Source organism: Ascaphus truei, chromosome 2, assembly GCF_040206685.1.
Source record: "Ascaphus truei isolate aAscTru1 chromosome 2, aAscTru1.hap1, whole genome shotgun sequence".
Lineage (NCBI taxonomy): Eukaryota > Metazoa > Chordata > Amphibia > Anura > Ascaphidae > Ascaphus > Ascaphus truei.
The window spans coordinates 430328381-430346889 of record NC_134484.1 but is presented as its reverse complement, the minus strand read 5'-3'; the positions used below and the strand labels follow the sequence as shown (position 1 = coordinate 430346889).

At 42.8% G+C, this 18509-nt stretch overlaps 1 protein-coding gene across 1 annotated transcript in view; it reads right to left on the bottom strand.

The window, feature by feature from the left end:
- Window positions 1-570: 570 nt before the first annotated feature.
- The window catches only part of LOC142488276 (cyclin-Y), a 63817-nt gene continuing 45878 nt past the window's right edge, over window positions 571-18509 (bottom strand). Inside the window, exons 8-9 of the mRNA XM_075588649.1 lie at window positions 8546-8708; window positions 571-5775 (exon numbers count right to left, since the gene is read on the bottom strand). Coding sequence (XP_075444764.1) covers window positions 5659-5775; window positions 8546-8708 — 280 coding nt within the window. The 3' untranslated portion in view covers window positions 571-5658. The remainder of the gene's footprint in view (window positions 5776-8545; window positions 8709-18509) is intronic.

The following is an 18509-nucleotide window of genomic DNA, read 5'->3' as shown; positions in this document are numbered from 1 at the left end:
CAGGTTAATCTATTTTCACATTGGTCATACAATTCTAGTAAATACTTGCATGGGCTGTAGGGTATATTGTCCCTTGGATGGGCTGTACAGGGTCTTGCTACTTGAATGGGAAGCAACGGTTCTTATCACTTGGAATGTGCTGCAAGGTGTCTTACGGTGCATTATAGCAAAGCACTGCTTAGTCAATATGGCACTAAGTATTTGAGTGACATTCCAGCTACAGAGCTGAGGAATTGGTAGTTTTCTTAGGGTTATTGCTGTTAACACGAGCTCTTCCTTATTTCCTTTACGGTGATTGCATACTGTATGGTAAGTTAACATCATTTGCACCATTCTTTATCCACGATTTCCTGGGTAGCCGCGTTTGTTGTGCAGGATCTTACCCATTGTTTCGGGCACGGTGTAAGACTTATTTCTTCCTTCAGGCTTCTCCGGCCTCTCAAAATTAATTGCATCTAATTTTAATTTGTTCTTAAACTGACTGTACAGTATTACGGTGCCCCCTTAAATGGTGGCGTGTTTTTACTTACAGAAAATAAATAAATGATGATCACGTCCATTAACACAAAGTCTTTTGTACAAATCCAGCTTTAATGACACTGTATGGAATAAACTTGCAAACAATTTACAGTCACTAAATGTAATCCAAAGTTACTGTACTTTTTTTTTTGGCAAAATGGTAACAACTCTAAACAAAAAGCAGGGAAATCCTTTATTTCATCAAGAGAGGAACAAAATTATAACATCAAGGCCATTAATGGCAAAACTGGAAATTAATGAAAGAAAAAGTCAAACAGCAGATTTTGTTTTGATGTTTAGTGCAAGAAACATATCCAAGTTAATCACAGAATGAGCTCTGTATAGATTCTTCTTTATTCAGAGGTAGAGTCCAGTGCACAAGGCTTTAATTATACTCGGCGGTCTGGAAGGACTGGACCAAGTTCAAGAATCCACCTCAAAATGTAACTTTTAGACTGTATGTACATACATACAATAAATAGACTATACAATCTTAAAAGTAGGATTAACAAAAACATAGCAAGTGCACCGAGACCTTCATATAGCCAAGATTCATCATTACGTAGCCTCACACAAGTTTTTTGCTATCAATATTACAGCATCAAGATCTGCAAAATATTATTACAAGTACTTTTGTGACAAACAAGGATAAAACACGATCTCATCCGAGCTAGAAATATATCTGCAGAAGTTATGGAGGTTCTTATATTTGAGCGAATGGGTCTCTCATATTGAAAGATTTGTATAATATGCCCACACACCTGATTGATTTATCTGGAACTCTAAGGATTTTGTTGTGGATCATATTTCAAGAATTCAGAACTGAAGGTGCAAAACTCCACAAATCCAATATTATTTTGTTCATAAACTTAATTTATTTAAAAAAAAAAAAAAACATTTTTGGCAGACGTGTTGTATAGGTTTATGGACCCAAATTTAGCTAAACGTGTCTGCCAGTATGAAATAATTATTTAATAATCAACATTTTAATCTCCAGGTCCTGCAGAAAGCTGCGAGTGTGGTACTGTATATCCTGTAACATTTGTGTCTGTGCTTTTCAGTTGGGCTATCATGCTTAAATCTGAAAAACTATGAAACCTATTTAAAAAGATACAAATAAAATAAACATAAATATGGCATAGAAAATGTTACTTGGTTGAGTGCTTTGACTATATTCTAAATTAACCCAAATACTTATTGCTAAAGGGAACTGCCCTTTAAACTTGCACTCGGTTGTAATAAGCATTTGTACAATCAATCAACGTAAATGTTATTTATTTTTTTAAGTACATAAAGAACGTGAACGTCTGTGCCAATCAAGTATTTTAGGCACCAACATCTATTTGCTATTGTTTTTTGGCCCCTTTACAAATTCACTCCAGCTTTTAAGAAGTACAAAGAGTAAATAACATGGCGCGTATTTACTACACGGCACTATTCCATAAAATGCCCGGCAGCTCAGTCACTTCATTGAGCCGTAAGGTATCTTCTACCGCTGGAAAGGTGTCTTAGCTGAATAGCACCACTTAGTAAACATGGCACCATGTAGAGTGATCCAGAACACCAAATTGTTCTAGAAATACAAACGTTTAAGCTAAAGGTATAAGAGCAGATCCTTTTCTCACTTGTGCCCTATTGAAATTTTGCAGCGGGGGAAATCTAATTCCTCTTGAAGTTACTCTCAAGACGGGCAAATATCCATCACTATAGGAAAAATAATCCATGTCCCATTTCCTCCTAAAATAATACAGGCATACCCCGCATTAACGTACGCAATGGGACCGGAGCATGTATGTAAAGCGAAAATGTACTTAAAGTGAAGCACTGCCTTTTTCCCACTTATCGATGCATGTACTGTACTGCAATTATCATATACGTGCATAACTGATGTAAATAATGCATTTGAAAGAGGTTCTATAGTCTCCCTACTTGCGCACAGCTTCGGCGCAGGTAGGGAGCTGGTATTGCTGTTCAGGACGTGCTGACAGGCGCATGCGTGAGCTGCCGTTTGACTATTGGGCGATATGTACTTACTCGCGAGTGTACTTATAGTGAGTGTCCTTAAACCGGGGTATGCCTGTACATTATTCACTGTCCCATTTCCTCCTAAAATAATACATTATTCACTATCATTTCCTAGCTGATGGTGAGGCTTTTTATTCATCATCACTTCTCTGATGAATTGCAGAAACCTAGTACAGCTCAACCCCGTTATAACACGATCCGTTAGAACGCGAATCCGCTTATAGCGCGGTGCAAGCGTGGCTCCCAATTTTCTTATTTATGAATACTTTACAACACAATTATTGGTATCTTAAATACTTTATTGCACAATGCATACACTTGTACATTATTTCTAACGCGATCCGCTTATAACGCGATGTGATTCTTTGGACCCCAAGCACAGCGTTATAACGGGGTTGAGCTGTACCTGCTTCACAGTTTCATTCTTGCTTTAAGGTTCGATTCTACCCTTCCCTGTATATTTCTTTATACCTCAAATTTGTATTTCTAAAGTGTCCCAAGTGTTAAACGCCTTTGCATTGTTTTTTTTTTTATTTCCTTAAAACTCTTTTTTTTTTTTTTTTTTTTTTAAGTGGTTTGCTTCTGACTTCACGTTCTCACCATAATGCTCATCAAGTAACATGGGAGGCACTTTCACAATTTGAGTTCTGTGGCAAAACTACTTCACATTTTAGCCAAGGCTGAGCCACAGTCTGGGAGTCTGAACTTGACAACGGCCACGTGAGACGGCGAAGAAGGAGAAAGTGGTTTCTGAAGAAAGAAAACAAACACTGCAGAAACAAGGTGCACAAAGGGAAAAGTACAGCCTCAAACTGGCATACGGGGTACCCAGGCAGAATTCCCCGGTGGGCACCCGGGACAGGTGTGGCCCTCCAAGCTACAGGCTAGCCAAGTCTCCCAGAATGACGTGGACACTCACAAAATCTTGGGTATGCTCATTAGACTGGCCAAATGTATGAGTGCAGCTGCAGGGAGAGTCGGTCATCTCTCTGTCCATTCATAGATGTGCGTGTATATATGTTAGTTTGCTCTGCATCTATCACTGTATGTGTATCCATATGTGAATGCATGTATGAGCCTGTATATGAATATGAGTGCAAGCCCTATCATATGTTGTCCATTGTGGCCCTATAGTGAGCCCCTAACAAGTATCCCCCTTATGGGACCTTTACATCCCAATCTGACACATACAAAAATCCCCTACTCATAAATGTTTACAGGTTTTACAATGTTTACTGTTCCCAGTTACCAGTAACATTCACTTTACTTGATATGAATAAATCAGCACTTGTTTCCCCAATAAAATTCACTGGCAGTAGTGAATGGGTTAAGCTGGAAAAATATTACTTTTTTTGAGGTTTCATTATTATTATTTTCTTTTTTTTTTTTATATATATATACAAACAGATTTATGCTGTGTTAAAGTAAACATATAAAGTCTGAGAATATTGCTTGCAAAATGGACCTGGTTGCAAAGGAATTAACTCATTCGGGAGATATAAAATCTAGGCAATACAAAAATCTTTCTTTTTCATAATAAAAACCGTACGGCAATAAACTGTCTGTGGTCTGTGCCACGGCCTCTTTGGTTTTGGCTCCTTAATGTTTCAATTCGCATTGGAGGAGGTTGCAAACCTTCTCTGAGTACCAAATTTCAAAGACCGGGCAACAAGGAATGACCGAAATCGTGCATACTTTCTCACTCATACAGTACATCTATGCTATAAATAAAAAATAAAAATACATAACGTTAGGAATGACCAATGACCTCCAAATGCACCTTTGGTTCAGCGCTATGGTTGACATCATTAAATAAAAACTATGGAAAGTTCTACAAAACCATGTGAAGGGAAAGGACGAATAAGATAAAATTTCTTCATTTTCCTCAACAAAAAAAACAAGTTATTTTGAAGCTTGCATACTTTATATAAATCAGACACAAAGTAAGTTAGGGTGAGCAAAGAATGACAAAAACAGTCCACCGTACAGCAAATAAAAATGCCACTTGTAAGCATATTCACATGTCTCAGACAGGTCAGAGACCCTGCCTTTCCTCATCTCCTAACATACAATGTTTCCACTGCAGTCAGGGATTCTGGGTAATAACATGTAAATGAGCACTCATGGTGTGTCACTTTGCTTCTTATCCATTTACCATGGATCCATATAAGCTTATGTCTTTCATAAACCTACTCTCGGCTGCCTGTGAGTAGGTTTCCTGGCTATGCAATTCTTTAACCCAGTCTGTTCTGAAAAAGCGGTGTAATATCGCAGGCATATGCTTATAGGGGTCTATGTTAAAATGGATAAGCAGCTCATTAGCATGTCATTACCCAGACTCCCTGGCTGCAGTGAAAGCACTGTATGCCAAGAGATAATGGTGAAAGGCAGGTTTTTGAACCTGTGTGAGATGTGCTTTATAAGTGGTATTTTATTTGCCATACTTTATATACGAACTTCATTGGCAACTGAGATAAAGAAGAAAATCAATTGATAAGGTAAGTTAGATGTATATGAATAAAATGGCATTTCAAGATCTTGTCAAATCTTATTTCCTGTCATGTCTGGTCTATTCCTGCATTCCAATGTATTCTAGTTCTCCAAGCCAATATTTGTATGGTATGTGGAAAATTACAGAAAAGGCCTGGATATGAAGATCATCAAGTTATAGTGGATAAAACAGAATAAATATAGTTTAAACACGGCCCTCAATTGTCCTGATATAGGCAGAAAAATAAAAATTCATGTATATTTTTTTTCTAATTTGCTGGTAATCAACAGCATCAACCTTAAAGTGGTAGTCTTAGCTGTGGCTTCTTATTTATTTTTCTTGACAGCTTTTCCTTCATTTTTGTTTTGTTTTGAATCCTTTCCATTCTGTCCAGATCATTTAGGGAAGAAGTGTGGAAAAAAAAAAAGAACATAAAATGGCTTCAAAATATTTCCAGAAAGTGACTGATGTATCCCATCCTTGTGACAGGGAGGCACTGCAGGGGAGGTTTGCCAAATATTAATAACAAAAAAAAAGAAGGAGTCTTGTTTCCCTAGACAAAAGAAAACAATACTTGGACGAAACAGTACATGAGACAGTGAGGCCCGCACTGGAAGCCACTGTTAGGATAAAATGGCGGGACACCATCTCACTACAGTCAGGTTATCAGTGCTCGCTGATCGTCTCTTGGCTGATTTACGGTAGTCCTTGTATTTATCCTCACACAAGCGGGAGATGGCCTGCGAGATTCAAAAAGAAAATGGCCGCCTTTTAGAGTCACATTTAAATAATCAACATCAAAGGTCCGTCTGTGACTAGCTCAAGTCCCTCAATGCTAATGTCAAGTGGTGTCGGAAATGAAGCACCAACGTTGGCCTTTCTGAAACCCAGGCATTTTCTTTTAGCTGTGGTATTTTCTTTACACATTCTGTTTACAACCCTGTGTATACGCGTGAGGTGTTAAGAGTTATGACTCACAAACGTACTGTATGAGAACTAACAGTTGTGAATCAGCTGAGGACGGCAACATGTTACTAACACCGCACTATTAACAGAAACAAATCTCATTTTTGAAACCTTGCACAAATAAAACAAACGGAATTAGAGAATAGTAAAAGGGAGTTCTTTTTTAAATAGAAAATTGTGTATAATTATTATATCCTCTCTATTTGTACACAATCCTATATAAATGCAAGGTTATGGATTAATAAAGTGATGTATAACTTATTTACAACTAAACCGAGCCTTTAAAGCCATACTGCGGCAAAAATTCCTGACTGTAAATATTCATGTAATTCTGTCGTTTTAGTTACAAATCTGTGATGTTTTCCCTCTCTGTTTCTGTCTGTGTGTGTATATAATACAGAGGGAGAGGATGAGAGAGATAATTGCACATCTATTCCCAGCTGGCTTTAGATGGCTCCAGGAATAAGAATACAAAACAAAACTGCATTTAAAAGTACTTTTACTAAACTCTATTTTGCACGTCTATTGACTGCAACGCGTGGGCAGGAAAACAATGCGTTTTAAAACAATAAATTGGATTTTTTTGCTTTGAGACAAGGTTTGTGGAACAAATTGCCCCAGATTTATTAGTACAGTACGCAGGAGATTTTTATGTTTGGGGAATTTACCAAAATATTTAACATAATGTGCTTTAAAAAAAACAAAAAAAACCCACGACTTAACAAAAACACAATTGCACGCTCAAATTCTACAAACAATGCTTCATGATGAATACTAATATAGGAAGTCCAGACAACAATTATCTCTTAGGCCTGAACACATTTAAATTTGAAACAAATAAGCTGAAAAGAAGAGAAATATATATTTTAAGTAGATAGATAATGGACTATGGAAAATAATGTTTTTGATAAAATTAAAGGCAGGGTTTGGGCTGCCAAAATGATTTGCCCGCAATCCGTGCTACTTACTTATTCCTAACTGGCTCGGTAAGCGGGTCACTGTTGCTCAATACAGCAATCCGCTCCAAAAAAATATATATTTTATTTTAAGCTTACCTGAACCAGACTGCAACAAGCGACTCCCCGATTCCCGTATATTTGAAAGGGTTTATTTTTTGTGCTGATTTTGACACCAAATAAATGACCAAATATGGTTGTGATGTCACAAATATAAAGTTGCAATGTACTCTCCTGGTGATGTTGCTACTTTCTATTGGCTGCCGGAGGAGACCCTGACCCCATGGCCATTTTGTATCTAGAGGCCAAAGTATTCTAACCCAGTGGTTAAACCTACTGAACAAGGGGGCAAGCTTTTTGTATCTTTGCACATTTGCTAAAGTACCTTTATGCATGATGATGGTTGAAGGTGCAATTATATTAAAGCTGCAGTTCAGTCTTTTTTTTTTAATTAATTTTTTTACTTTAATAGTTTTATGTGTGCAATCTCTAATTACCTAAAGAACTGTACAGCTGTCAGTCAATTCGTTCTCCATGTATTGATAGGTCGAAATTTGGTGACATAATTAGTGAAGGGATCTGTTTATATTCTGCTTGTCTGTCAGTGGAAGCTCATGAATATTCATGAGCAGTCCTGCACTGACAAGTGCTAGAGGGAGGGCAGGGCTGACAAAGGGGTGTGCCAGGGCCTGTGACAGGACATGAAGGGGCAGTGCCTTAGCAAATAGCTGTTAAAATAGAATACAAGAAAATTGGTCTTTCAAAGTTGTTTTTTTTAAAACAGAAAATGCTAAAAGTATTTTTTCTTACTACAGTACTGATTTATTAAAAAAAAACACACATGCAGGATATTGACTGAACTGCAGCTTTGAGGCCCAAAGTGAACTAATGGTATTGATAGGTTTAGTCAGGGATGGCTATAACGCCTGTCTTCATGGGCCACCAACAGGTCAGGTTTTCAGGATATCACGGCTTCAGCATAGGTCTTCGACTGAGCCACCCGTGCTGAAGGAGGGATATCTTGAATACCTGACCTCCTGGTGGCCCTTGAGGACTGGAGTTGGCTACCAGTTTAAGTGGTTGAAAATAGGTGGTGGATTAGTTTAAAAAATTTTTTTTTTACAATTTTTGAAAGTCTGGAAATGTTCTTTGTTTTTAATAGCAAATGGGCGTATGACTGTCACCCTTCCACACGTGATGAGTCAATGAGATTCCTGGAAAATCACAATGTGTCTGAAGGACAGTAAGGAAAAGGGACAATGGTAATGGGGAGATACAGTATGACCATAGACTGCACATTACAATGTTGAACACAGTCAGGTTAAACTTTCAAAAGAGATTTCAAAATAATGTTCAATATATTTATTTGAAGACAATAATCCCCTGATAAACATATCGCTGTCATTAGTTCAATTGGGTCACACTGCCTCTCAGTATAATACAATACAGAACACTCATTTTTCAGGTCAATCAGCTACCAGTCAGCGATATTTCCCAGGCATACATTGCCATCCCTGAAATATACTGAGAAGTGCCAAGCAATCCAGAACTCAGGAAAGTGATAGACAATTAAGAAGACATATTTCACCTCAAGTTTATACGCACGTTCCCGGCTCAGGGGTTCCAGCGGGAAGCTCAGGTTGTTGGCTTCTGCCAGTGACCGCAGATCAAAGTAATACTTGGCATAGACACTGGACGGCACGTTAATGTTGAATTGCAGCAGCTCCAAAAACTGACGCTCCAGCTCATTCCTACAACAGTAAGAAACATGAATTGCAAATAATTCAACGTCTTGTGACTCACAAATCTAGAAACAAGGCAACTACCCTACCCATAATTAAAGAGGAGGAACACTGAAACAAGTTCAAGGAGCCATTCCCTCTACTGAGGATGGTTTTTTTTTGTAGACATTTTGGGAGCAGAGGGTCTCCAGAACTGAACCAATTTCATTTCAGTTCCAGGGATCCCGCTTGCTTCCCGATATTCCTGGTACTGTTCCCTCCAAGGGAAACAAAAAGATTTAAATCTCCATTAAGTACCGGCGTCACCTTCTCCAGTATGGATCTTGGGAGGTCGGGGGTCCGAGGTGATTAAATGAATGTAGTTCGTCTCTGGAGACCCTGTGCTATCTATCTATGGCAAGCATGTCAAACTCAAAGGCTAACACAGGCCAAATAAACAAGGTTTAAGTTTAGGTGGGCCGCAAAAAAACAAAAACTTAAATTTTCTCTCTCTGGCTAATCTCTCTCTCTCTCTCTGACTAATCTCTCTCTCTGACTAATCTCTCTCTCTGACTAATCTCTCTCTCTGACTAATCTCTCTCTCTCTCTCTCTGACTAATCTCTCTCTCTCTCTCTCTGACTAATCTCTCTCTCTCTCTCTCTGACTAATCTCTCTCTCTCTCTCTCTGACTAATCTCTCTCTCTCTCTCTCTCTGACTAATCTCTCTCTCTCTCTCTCTGACTAATCTCTCTCTCTCTCTCTCTGACTAATCTCTCTCTCTCTCTCTCTGACTAATCTCTCTCTCTCTCTCTCTGACTAATCTCTCTCTCTCTCTCTCTGACTAATCTCTCTCTCTCTCTCTCTGACTAATCTCTCTCTCTCTCTCTGACTAATCTCTCTCTCTCTCTCTCTCTCTCTCTCTCTCTATATATATATATATATCTATCTATCCAAAAAATGTAAATCAGTAAGTTTTATTTGGTAAAACTGCACACAAGTACTAGCTTATATTTGTCATACCAATTAATATTTTGGTTAGGCAGAATGTTCGTGTGTAACCTAGAAATCGCATACAGAATCATAATTAACAGCAGGGACTGATGCACTGAGTGGAGTCAGACTACTGACTTTGCCGTTGGAGCTAAGCCTCCGGAATATCAGTATACAGTACACGTCACTAACAGCTGCAGGCTGCCCGTCAGCTACAGAATACCACTTCTCACACATTTGCTTTTTTCACATTGAATTTCCCAGCATACCCAATTCCCTCGTCTCCTCGATCTCTTTGGTTTTCATTCTCTTGACTGTTACTTTCTCCTCCAGCCTGTTTTTGCCCCTCAGGGATCTTCTGTTTCTCGTAGTTTTGCTGAGACTTACATTAATAGCAGATGTAAATAAAGTGCAGTTGAAAGAAAGGAGAAAGATCACACGGTGCTTCTTGAGAAAGCCGGGTTTCTATTGTCAATTGTAATGTGTGACCTATCCCTAGCACTTTAAGTAAAATATTTTTTATTGTATTCCTTTTTGGAAACTTATACGGTAAATATCCTTTTGATTCATAAGTATGTTCGCGAAGAGAAACCATAAATAAATCCAATGTACATAGATCTTTACAATAGTCAAATATAATAAACTCAAACATGACATATATACTGTTGCAATGTTATCCTCGGTAGCATATCCATGTGCTTGCTCAACTCAAAACGGTTTCTGCAGAAATGAGGCATACAAGTCTTCAGATTTATCCAACGCCAGGACTCATGAAGCTCTGCTGCTGGGTATTTAAGTAAATGGCAGTTAACAATGGATTGGGTGCGATACCCTGGCATGTTTGAAAGGGGCTAAAGCTTCTTCTTTCGTCTGTCTGTCTGGAGAGTTTTAAAGCAACAATCCAAACTACTCAACATGTTTCCCCGAATTAGGGGGTGTCCCCTACAGCTGCTTCCTCACGTCCTTGTACCCCCAGTTTCCATGAGGCTGGAAATGGCTAAAAATATTGCCCACCGGACACAATATTGCCATTGTGACAGGGCTCGCTCCGGCACCCAATAGAAACGCAAAGCACTTTCTATTGGTGACCCCCATGGCTTGTAGGCTTTTTAAGGAACTACAAAACATTGAAATTGCAGTTTACGAGGAGCCAGGATCCCCAGAGGTTGAGGGTGTGGGAAGGGGGGCAACAGATCAGCTCTGGGGGACTCACACCAAGGTCGGGTAAGGTTAAAAATAAAAAAAGGAGACGAAAAAAACATTTAATTCAATACTTTGGCCAAAGGGTTAAACTAAATGACCCTTTTTCAAGAGAATATATAAGTATTTTACTGTGTATTTTTATCATATTGGATGTAGCATTGGGCTTCTCTGTCGTCTGTTGTATACATTTTCCACGCTCAATAGCTCTCCTTTTTGACACTTATATACATATATATTTAGTGGGGGCTCAGGGGTTCCCAAAAAGAGCTTGCTGGGGTTTTGTGTGTGTTGTTAACAAAAAACATTTTAAGCCTGCAATTGGTTTACTGTGATATGTTTGCAGGCTTAAAATGTTCTGGCCAAAGTATTGCACTAAATAACCAATACTTATGATGAAAGAATGTAGATAAAATACATAGTAATGTACTAAATCATTTGTCATATTGGATGTAGCATTGGGGCTTTCTTTTCTTGTGTCGTATACATTAGGCTGCGTCCATGCTGCCGCTGAGCACGCTTGGCATGTTTACTTCAGTGAATGTGAATCTGCACTGCCGTGCTCACGCGGTGCGCACACGCTCGTGCATGGGCACGTACGCTCTCCCAAGCTCGGCGCTTGGGGAGACAAAGAAAATGGATTTTGAAGCGCGCTCAGCAGCAGTCAATGCACACAGCCAGACACACACACACATTACACACAGAAATAGCCCCGATCCATGCCCGCTCGCGATTGCAAAATTATGCAGGACAGCCGAGCGCTCATGCTTGGAGAGTTGGTGACGTCACCGCTCAAGCATGAGCGCGTTCAGCGGCAGCGGGGCCACAGCCTTAGGTCACTATCCCAGTAGCACATCAATTGACACAAATATATACACAATGTAGTGGGTTTGGGTTGTGAGCTTGCTCAGACTGTGTAGGTATAGTCATGGACAAGTTTCGAACTATACTCTTCTCATTATTGAGCCTAAAAGCTTGAGACCAACAGTAAGTTTTAGAAACAATCATCTATTCGAATTAATTTTAAGATGACATCTAAGAGTTGCTATTCCACAAATACAGTGCACAAATCCCACACTTTACAAACCATTTCCCAGAACCTCTGGGCTATAGGAGTTAAGGTATAAAGAGCAAATAGGTGCGATTTCTGAGATAGGAATTTAAATTTGAATGTGATTTCAAAGAATGAAATTGAAATGTCAATACTGATCCAGTCTAGAATTGACCTCCAATGAATGACAGCAACTAGAAATGAATCAGAGTTGACACGTGTATTGCTTAGTGCACCCCAAAGATACTGCAACTAATGTCCAGGATCAGGCATAGTTGCATAAAGGATTTCCAGTAAACTCAAAATACAAACACTGTATAATTTTCATTTAAGACTCTTGTTGCAAGCTATGCATTCTACGTTTATATAAGAGACCAGCCATCTCCATAGGTACAGAAAATCTGCATTGTATAGTCAGTGTTGCCACCTTCCACTGAAGGCCACTTCACTCTAGTGTCCTCTCGGCATCTTCCCCCTAGCGTCTCGTTGTCATGGTGACGGGCATCACATGATGCTGTTACATCACGTGGCATTCCTGTTGACATGGCAACGCCGCACCATTTGCCGCCACGCAGCCATATTCCCATTATTTGCAGGGGGGAGATGCCGGGAGATGTTGCCACCGCTGCCACCACCGTCCAAGGTTGCCACCACCTGGAGGTTTACTAGGTAAGCCCGTAGCCTCCCGGTAAACTCGAAGTGGTGGCAACCCTATGTATAGTATTGTCATGATAATGTCATGATATATTATGTATTTTAATCCCTCTGGTGCCTAAGGGGTTAATGAGCTACAGTTTGAAGTTGAAAATACAAAATTTGAAGCCTGGCTTGTCATGAATCTGTGGTAGCTTCCAAGAGGCATGATTGAAGATGGGTGCGAAAAGTACAAAGAGAGGTTTTATGGTATGTTATCACCTTTTGCAGACCTAGTGGTACAAACTGATATAGTCTCAAAATAAGGGCGGTTGTCTTGCCAGATGTGGAAATAAAATATAGCCCCTATGACAAGTTTCTAAATATGGTCGTTTTACAGCAATCTTCAAAGGCATTCTCTAGATCAGTGGTGCGCAAACTGTGGGGCGCGACCCCCAGGGGGGGCGCGACACTGCCGACGGGGGGCGCGGGGTTTACAGAGGCCCCGCGCGCTTCCCGAATGCACTTAAATTAAGTGCCGGGGGAGCTGCAGGGCCTCTGTAAACCTAACTTACCGTGGCTCCGGCGGCTTCCTCCCTGCGGCGCCATGGCAACGCGGCGTCAAAATGACGCTGCGAGGTCATGTGACGTCATGCTATGGCAACGTGACGTCATTACGCCGGAGCGCGGGTAAGTTGGGGTTGGGGGGGGCGCGGGAGCGAGGGGACAGCCGTCAAGGGGGCGCAGGGAAAAAAGTTTGCGCCCCCCTGCTCTAGATGGTTCTGCAAGGTACTAGGGGCATGGCTACAAAAGGTATCAAACCAAGAGTGACTTTATTCAAAATGAGAATATCCTGTGATGTCATCTCCTCTGCATAATAAAAGTAACATCTGTAACCATGTCACTGAGGGGCACATTCTGACATTACACACTGTATGTTTAAAGAATTATAAGGAACAGATATTGATTTGTCACCTAGATTTGGGATTAAGACGGTCATATTTATACGGGTTGCGTTCGCAGTAACTGCCTGAACGCATTGATATGTCTCACGTGTGTGTAAGTGTTACAGTAGTTAAGGAAAGTTAGGAGAACATTTAGATATGGAAAAGGACTTTGAACATCATTTGGTGGGAGGTGTTTCACTCTGGTGTAAAACTGTTAATCTCACAGATGATTTAAGACAAGGGCATGGTTTAGGCCTCGGCCATGTTACTTGCTTGCTGGCGGAGGCGCGCTTCCGCTCGGCACTGAGCCCCTGCAGCCGCAATTAGAGCGGCTTTAGTAGGGGCTCGTCTACGCTTCCGCAAGCGCGCAAAAGCGTAGGTATTAGGGAAATTTAAAATTTCCCCACTTGCCGGCGCGCAGGGCCGGTCACGTGAGCGGTTCGCCCAATGAGGGCGAACCAGCTCCGTGACGTCACTGGCCCGCCCCCGGCCCACCCCCTGACGGCGCGCAGGGAAAGCACCCGCAAGGCCAGGAAAAGCACCCGCTTTCCCTGAGCCTCAGCACGCCAGCGGGAAGCTTGGCCGAGGCCTTACATGGGAAGAAAGGATATTTAAGTCTGAGCAAAGATTATGAAAATTATATGTCTACAGAGGTGTATCTGGGATCAGATATGGGATATCTTATCCTCTCTTACCAGTGACCTCTCTGGGAGAAAAACATATATCATAGGGTGATGTATAGCATTTTCTTTTGTGTTTTATCTGTTTATTTAAAGAAGCTGTTCTGCATTTAACTGTAACTGTATGTTTCTTGTAAACTTTTTTTTCTGTAACCTAACTGTAAGAGGACATGTGCAGAGGTATGCAATGGAGACTGTTTTAAGGTGAAATTAAAATAAGGCTTTATTGCGCCTGTCCCTTTTAACACAGCAAAACATATGAAAACAACAAACGCCTATCCCTGTTTAAGGGCTAACTTACTTCCCCAGTCCCTTTCTCCAGGGCTGGAGGGTTAATCCCATTACGACCCTAGTCCCCAAAGTCTCAAGAGATACCTTAAAGCAGGTGGCCCTTCATGTCAGTCTCTGGTAGGTTCCTGAGTCCCCTGTGTCCAGGAATATAGGTCTTTGGGTGTCTTGATCTCAGCAGAGCCTTTCTGCTCAAGACCTCTTTCCTCTGGTCAGCACCCTTGTGTACTGAGGAAAATCTCCTTCCTGTTTCTGGGAACAGGCTTTTTCTAACAAACCTCTAATCAGCCAGGTGAAGTTGGTTAACTGCTGGATCCAATTAACCAACACACTGCTGGATTAGTGGCATATTCTGAACAGGGATAAATTCCCTGTTACACCAACACTATTTTTATATATATATTAAAACATTTAATAAGTAATGCTTTGGGCTCTGTATGCTCTGGGAGAGTATTGACGTTTTCTGACACAGAAATGGTCAGTATCTATAGTGAGCTACACACCACGACCCTGCTCCTCTACTCTCTGCTACTGTCCCGAATTTATGAAAACTGTCTGGACCAGGGAGCAATTGCCCCCTCCCTCATCTACTAGATCACCCCATGCCTGCTGGGATCAAGAGATTCGCTGCGGTTCTTTGCTACTAGATAATAACACGTCAACATCTTTATTTAAAAGGGACAATTTCTCCTAGAATCAAATTCAACTAATTCCAATGACATGTTTAAGGGTTGTCATCGAGGCAATTGATTTTAACCCAAATCTGATAAGTATTTTTAATTTATGTTTTAACGTTAGCCTTTAGGAGGGGTCCGCTTTCCTCTTCTGTCTCCCCATAACTTTATTGCCTCTCTGATAAAGACAGGGTGGCATTAGGGTAAAGGAAATATTTGATTGAGAAACCCTCCCCCATTCAGAGTCCCCTAAGAAATTCAGCTGACCGACCACGTGGGATCGCACCTTTATACTGCATAGTCACTGTTAATGGCTACTGAACGTAAGGGAATAAACCCGATGGCAACCGTTTGAAAAGGAATAATAATAATAATAAAAAAAAAAAAAAACTATTACAATTAGCTGCTCTTACCAGTGACATTGTAAGGGGCATAAAATATATTTTTAATAACAACATGTACAATGCTCCCCCCAAGAATCAGAAAACATATTTTGTTATATTTTCTGTTAACTGAACACTTTGGGGGGGAGGAGGGTGAAGGGAACAATATAGAATCACAAACTCTTTTCTTCTGACCTACGTAAATTTGCATACTTCTGTAAGAACTTAACTTAACATTTACACTTATATCCCCCCCAAAATAATATATATATATATATATACACACTTTTTTAAATACTTGGACTTTTTTTGTGGTTTACAAATGAGATTACAAATAAAAATCCTCAATCACTACAACAAGATAACACAAATCTTTAATCAAAATCGACATTAATTAAAAATGTGTTTTTAAAAATAGAACATCAGCGATGGCACCTTTAAAAAACCCATTGGTAATGAAATCCTTCTGCCCTGTGCTAGTATTGTTCTGTGGATTCTTCAGGCAATAAAGCAGTTATGAAAATGTTTTAGCATCTGACATATTATTTATGTGCTTGTATTTATAACTGAGCCTGTGCTGAGATTCTTTCCATGACATGCACATACTTCAAGGTTAGTTGTTCTAACCAGTCATATGTTCTGTTTATTATGTCAGAGTGATTGTGCTGACAATTATGGGAAGGCTGGACTTTCATGTTCAAGCCCTGTGATTAACGGCTTAATGTATACATTTTCCCGTATAGACTGGATTTGTCCAAATGTTGTCCGTTTAAGCAATTTCTGTGCTTAGCTGTCCAAAATATATCTACGTTAGAATATCACTTTTTACGGCTTTGAGGAAGTGGAAGTCCAGGAAGTCACAAAAACAAACTGTGAAATGACTTTATTTCACTTCTAGATAAGAGCATGGTGACATGGAGCCCTGTTTTTTCTTTAACAATGAAAGGCACTCGGCTTTTCTAACATGCAGGGACGTAGGTGTACATTTGCATTACCCTGCTATATGGGGAAGCAATTAAGCATTCAACTTATTTTATGAGGAAGTACAGCATGCTTTTCTACTATGTCTTCAGGGGAATCATTATTGCGCTTTGCAAGTATATGAAAGCCCTTTTTTAGTCCAGGCTGGAAGCAGGGGTCTCCAGAGCTGAACGGCGTTCATTTCATTTCTGTGATACTTACCTCCCCGTGTGCTGCCTGAATGTCCTGGTTCTTAAATCTCCTGCTGCACACAGGCCAATTGAATATTATTATATAGTAATATTGACATATAATTCTTATCCCATGTGGACACTTTTGTAGAACAACTCTCTCTACTTAACCTTACTTCATTTTAAAAGAGGCAATCCAAGCTGTTTTGTTCCCTTCATTTTTATAATACCGATTGAAGCAGGGGATCGCTGGAGCTGAACCCCATACATTTGAGCTCTGGGGACTAGGGGGGAACTGGGTGGGTGGGAGGGGGGGATCTGGGACTGGATGGGAGGGGGAAACTGGGACTGGATGGGAGGGGGAAACTGGGACTGGGTGGGAGGGGGAAACTGGGACTGGGTGGGAGGGAGGAGACTGGGTGGGAGGGAGGAGACTGGGACTGGGTGGGAGGGAGGAGACTGGGTGGGAGGGAGGAGACTGGGAGGGAGGGAGGAGACTGGGAGGGAGGGAGGAGACTGGGTGGGAGGGAGGGAGGAGACTGGGTGGGAGGGAGGGAGGAGACTGGGTGGGAGGGAGGGAGGAGACTGGGTGGGAGGGAGGGAGGAGACTGGGTGGGAGGGAGGGAGGAGACTGGGTGGGAGGGAGGGAGGAGACTGGGTGGGAGGGAGGGAGGAGACTGGGTGGGAGGGAGGGAGGAGACTGGGTGGGAGGGAGGGAGGAGACTGGGTGGGAGGGAGGGAGGGGACTGGGTGGGAGGGAGGGAGGGGACTGGGTGGGAGGGAGGGAGGGGACTGGGTGGGAGGGGACTGGGTGGGAGGGAGGGAGGGGACTGGGTGGGAGGGAGGGGACTGGGTGGGAGGGAGGGGACTGGGTGGGAGGGAGGGAGGGGACTGGGAGGGAGGGAGGGGACTGGGTGGGAGGGAGGGGACTGGGTGGGAGGGAGGGGACTGGGTGGGAGGGAGGGGACTGGGTGGGAGGGAGGGAGGGGACTGGGTGGGAGGGAGGGAGGGGACTGGGTGGGAGGGAGGGAGGGGACTGGGTGGGAGGGAGGGAGGGGACTGGGTGGGAGGGAGGGAGGGGACTGGGTGGGAGGGAGGGGACTGGGTGGGAGGGAGGGAGGGGACTGGGTGGGTGGGAGGGGACTGGGTGGGTGGGAGGGGACTGGGTGGGAGGGAGGGGACTGGGTGGGAGGGAGGGGACTGGCTGGGTGGGTGGGAGGGGACTGGGTGGGTGGGAGGGGACTGGGTGGGAGGGAGGGGACTGGGTGGGAGGGAGGGGACTGGGTGGGTGGGAGGGAGGGGACTGGGTGGGAGGGAGGGGACTGGGTGGGAGGGAGGGGACTGGGTGGGAGGGAGGGGACTGGGTGGGTGGGAGGGAGGGGACTGGGTGGGTGGGAGGGAGGGGACTGGGTGGGAGGGAGGGGACTGGGTGGGAGGGAGGGGACTGGGTGGGAGGGAGGGGACTGGGTGGGTGGGAGGGGACTGGGTTGGGAGGGAGGGGACTGGGTGGGTGGGAGGGAGGGGACTGGGTGGGTGGGAGGGAGGGGACTGGGTGGGTGGGAGGGAGGGGACTGGGTGGGTGGGAGGGAGGGGACTGGGTGGGAGGGAGGGGACTGGGTGGGTGGGAGGGAGGGGACTGGGTGGGAGGGAGGGGACTGGGTGGGTGGGTGGGAGGGAGGGGACTGGGTGGGTGGGTGGGAGGGGACTGGGTGGGTGGGTGGGAGGGGACTGGGTGGGTGGGAGGGAGGGGACTGGGAGGGAGGGAGGGGACTGGGAGGGAGGGGACTGGGAGGGGGGGGACTGGGAGGGGGGGGGACTGGGAGGGAGGGAGGG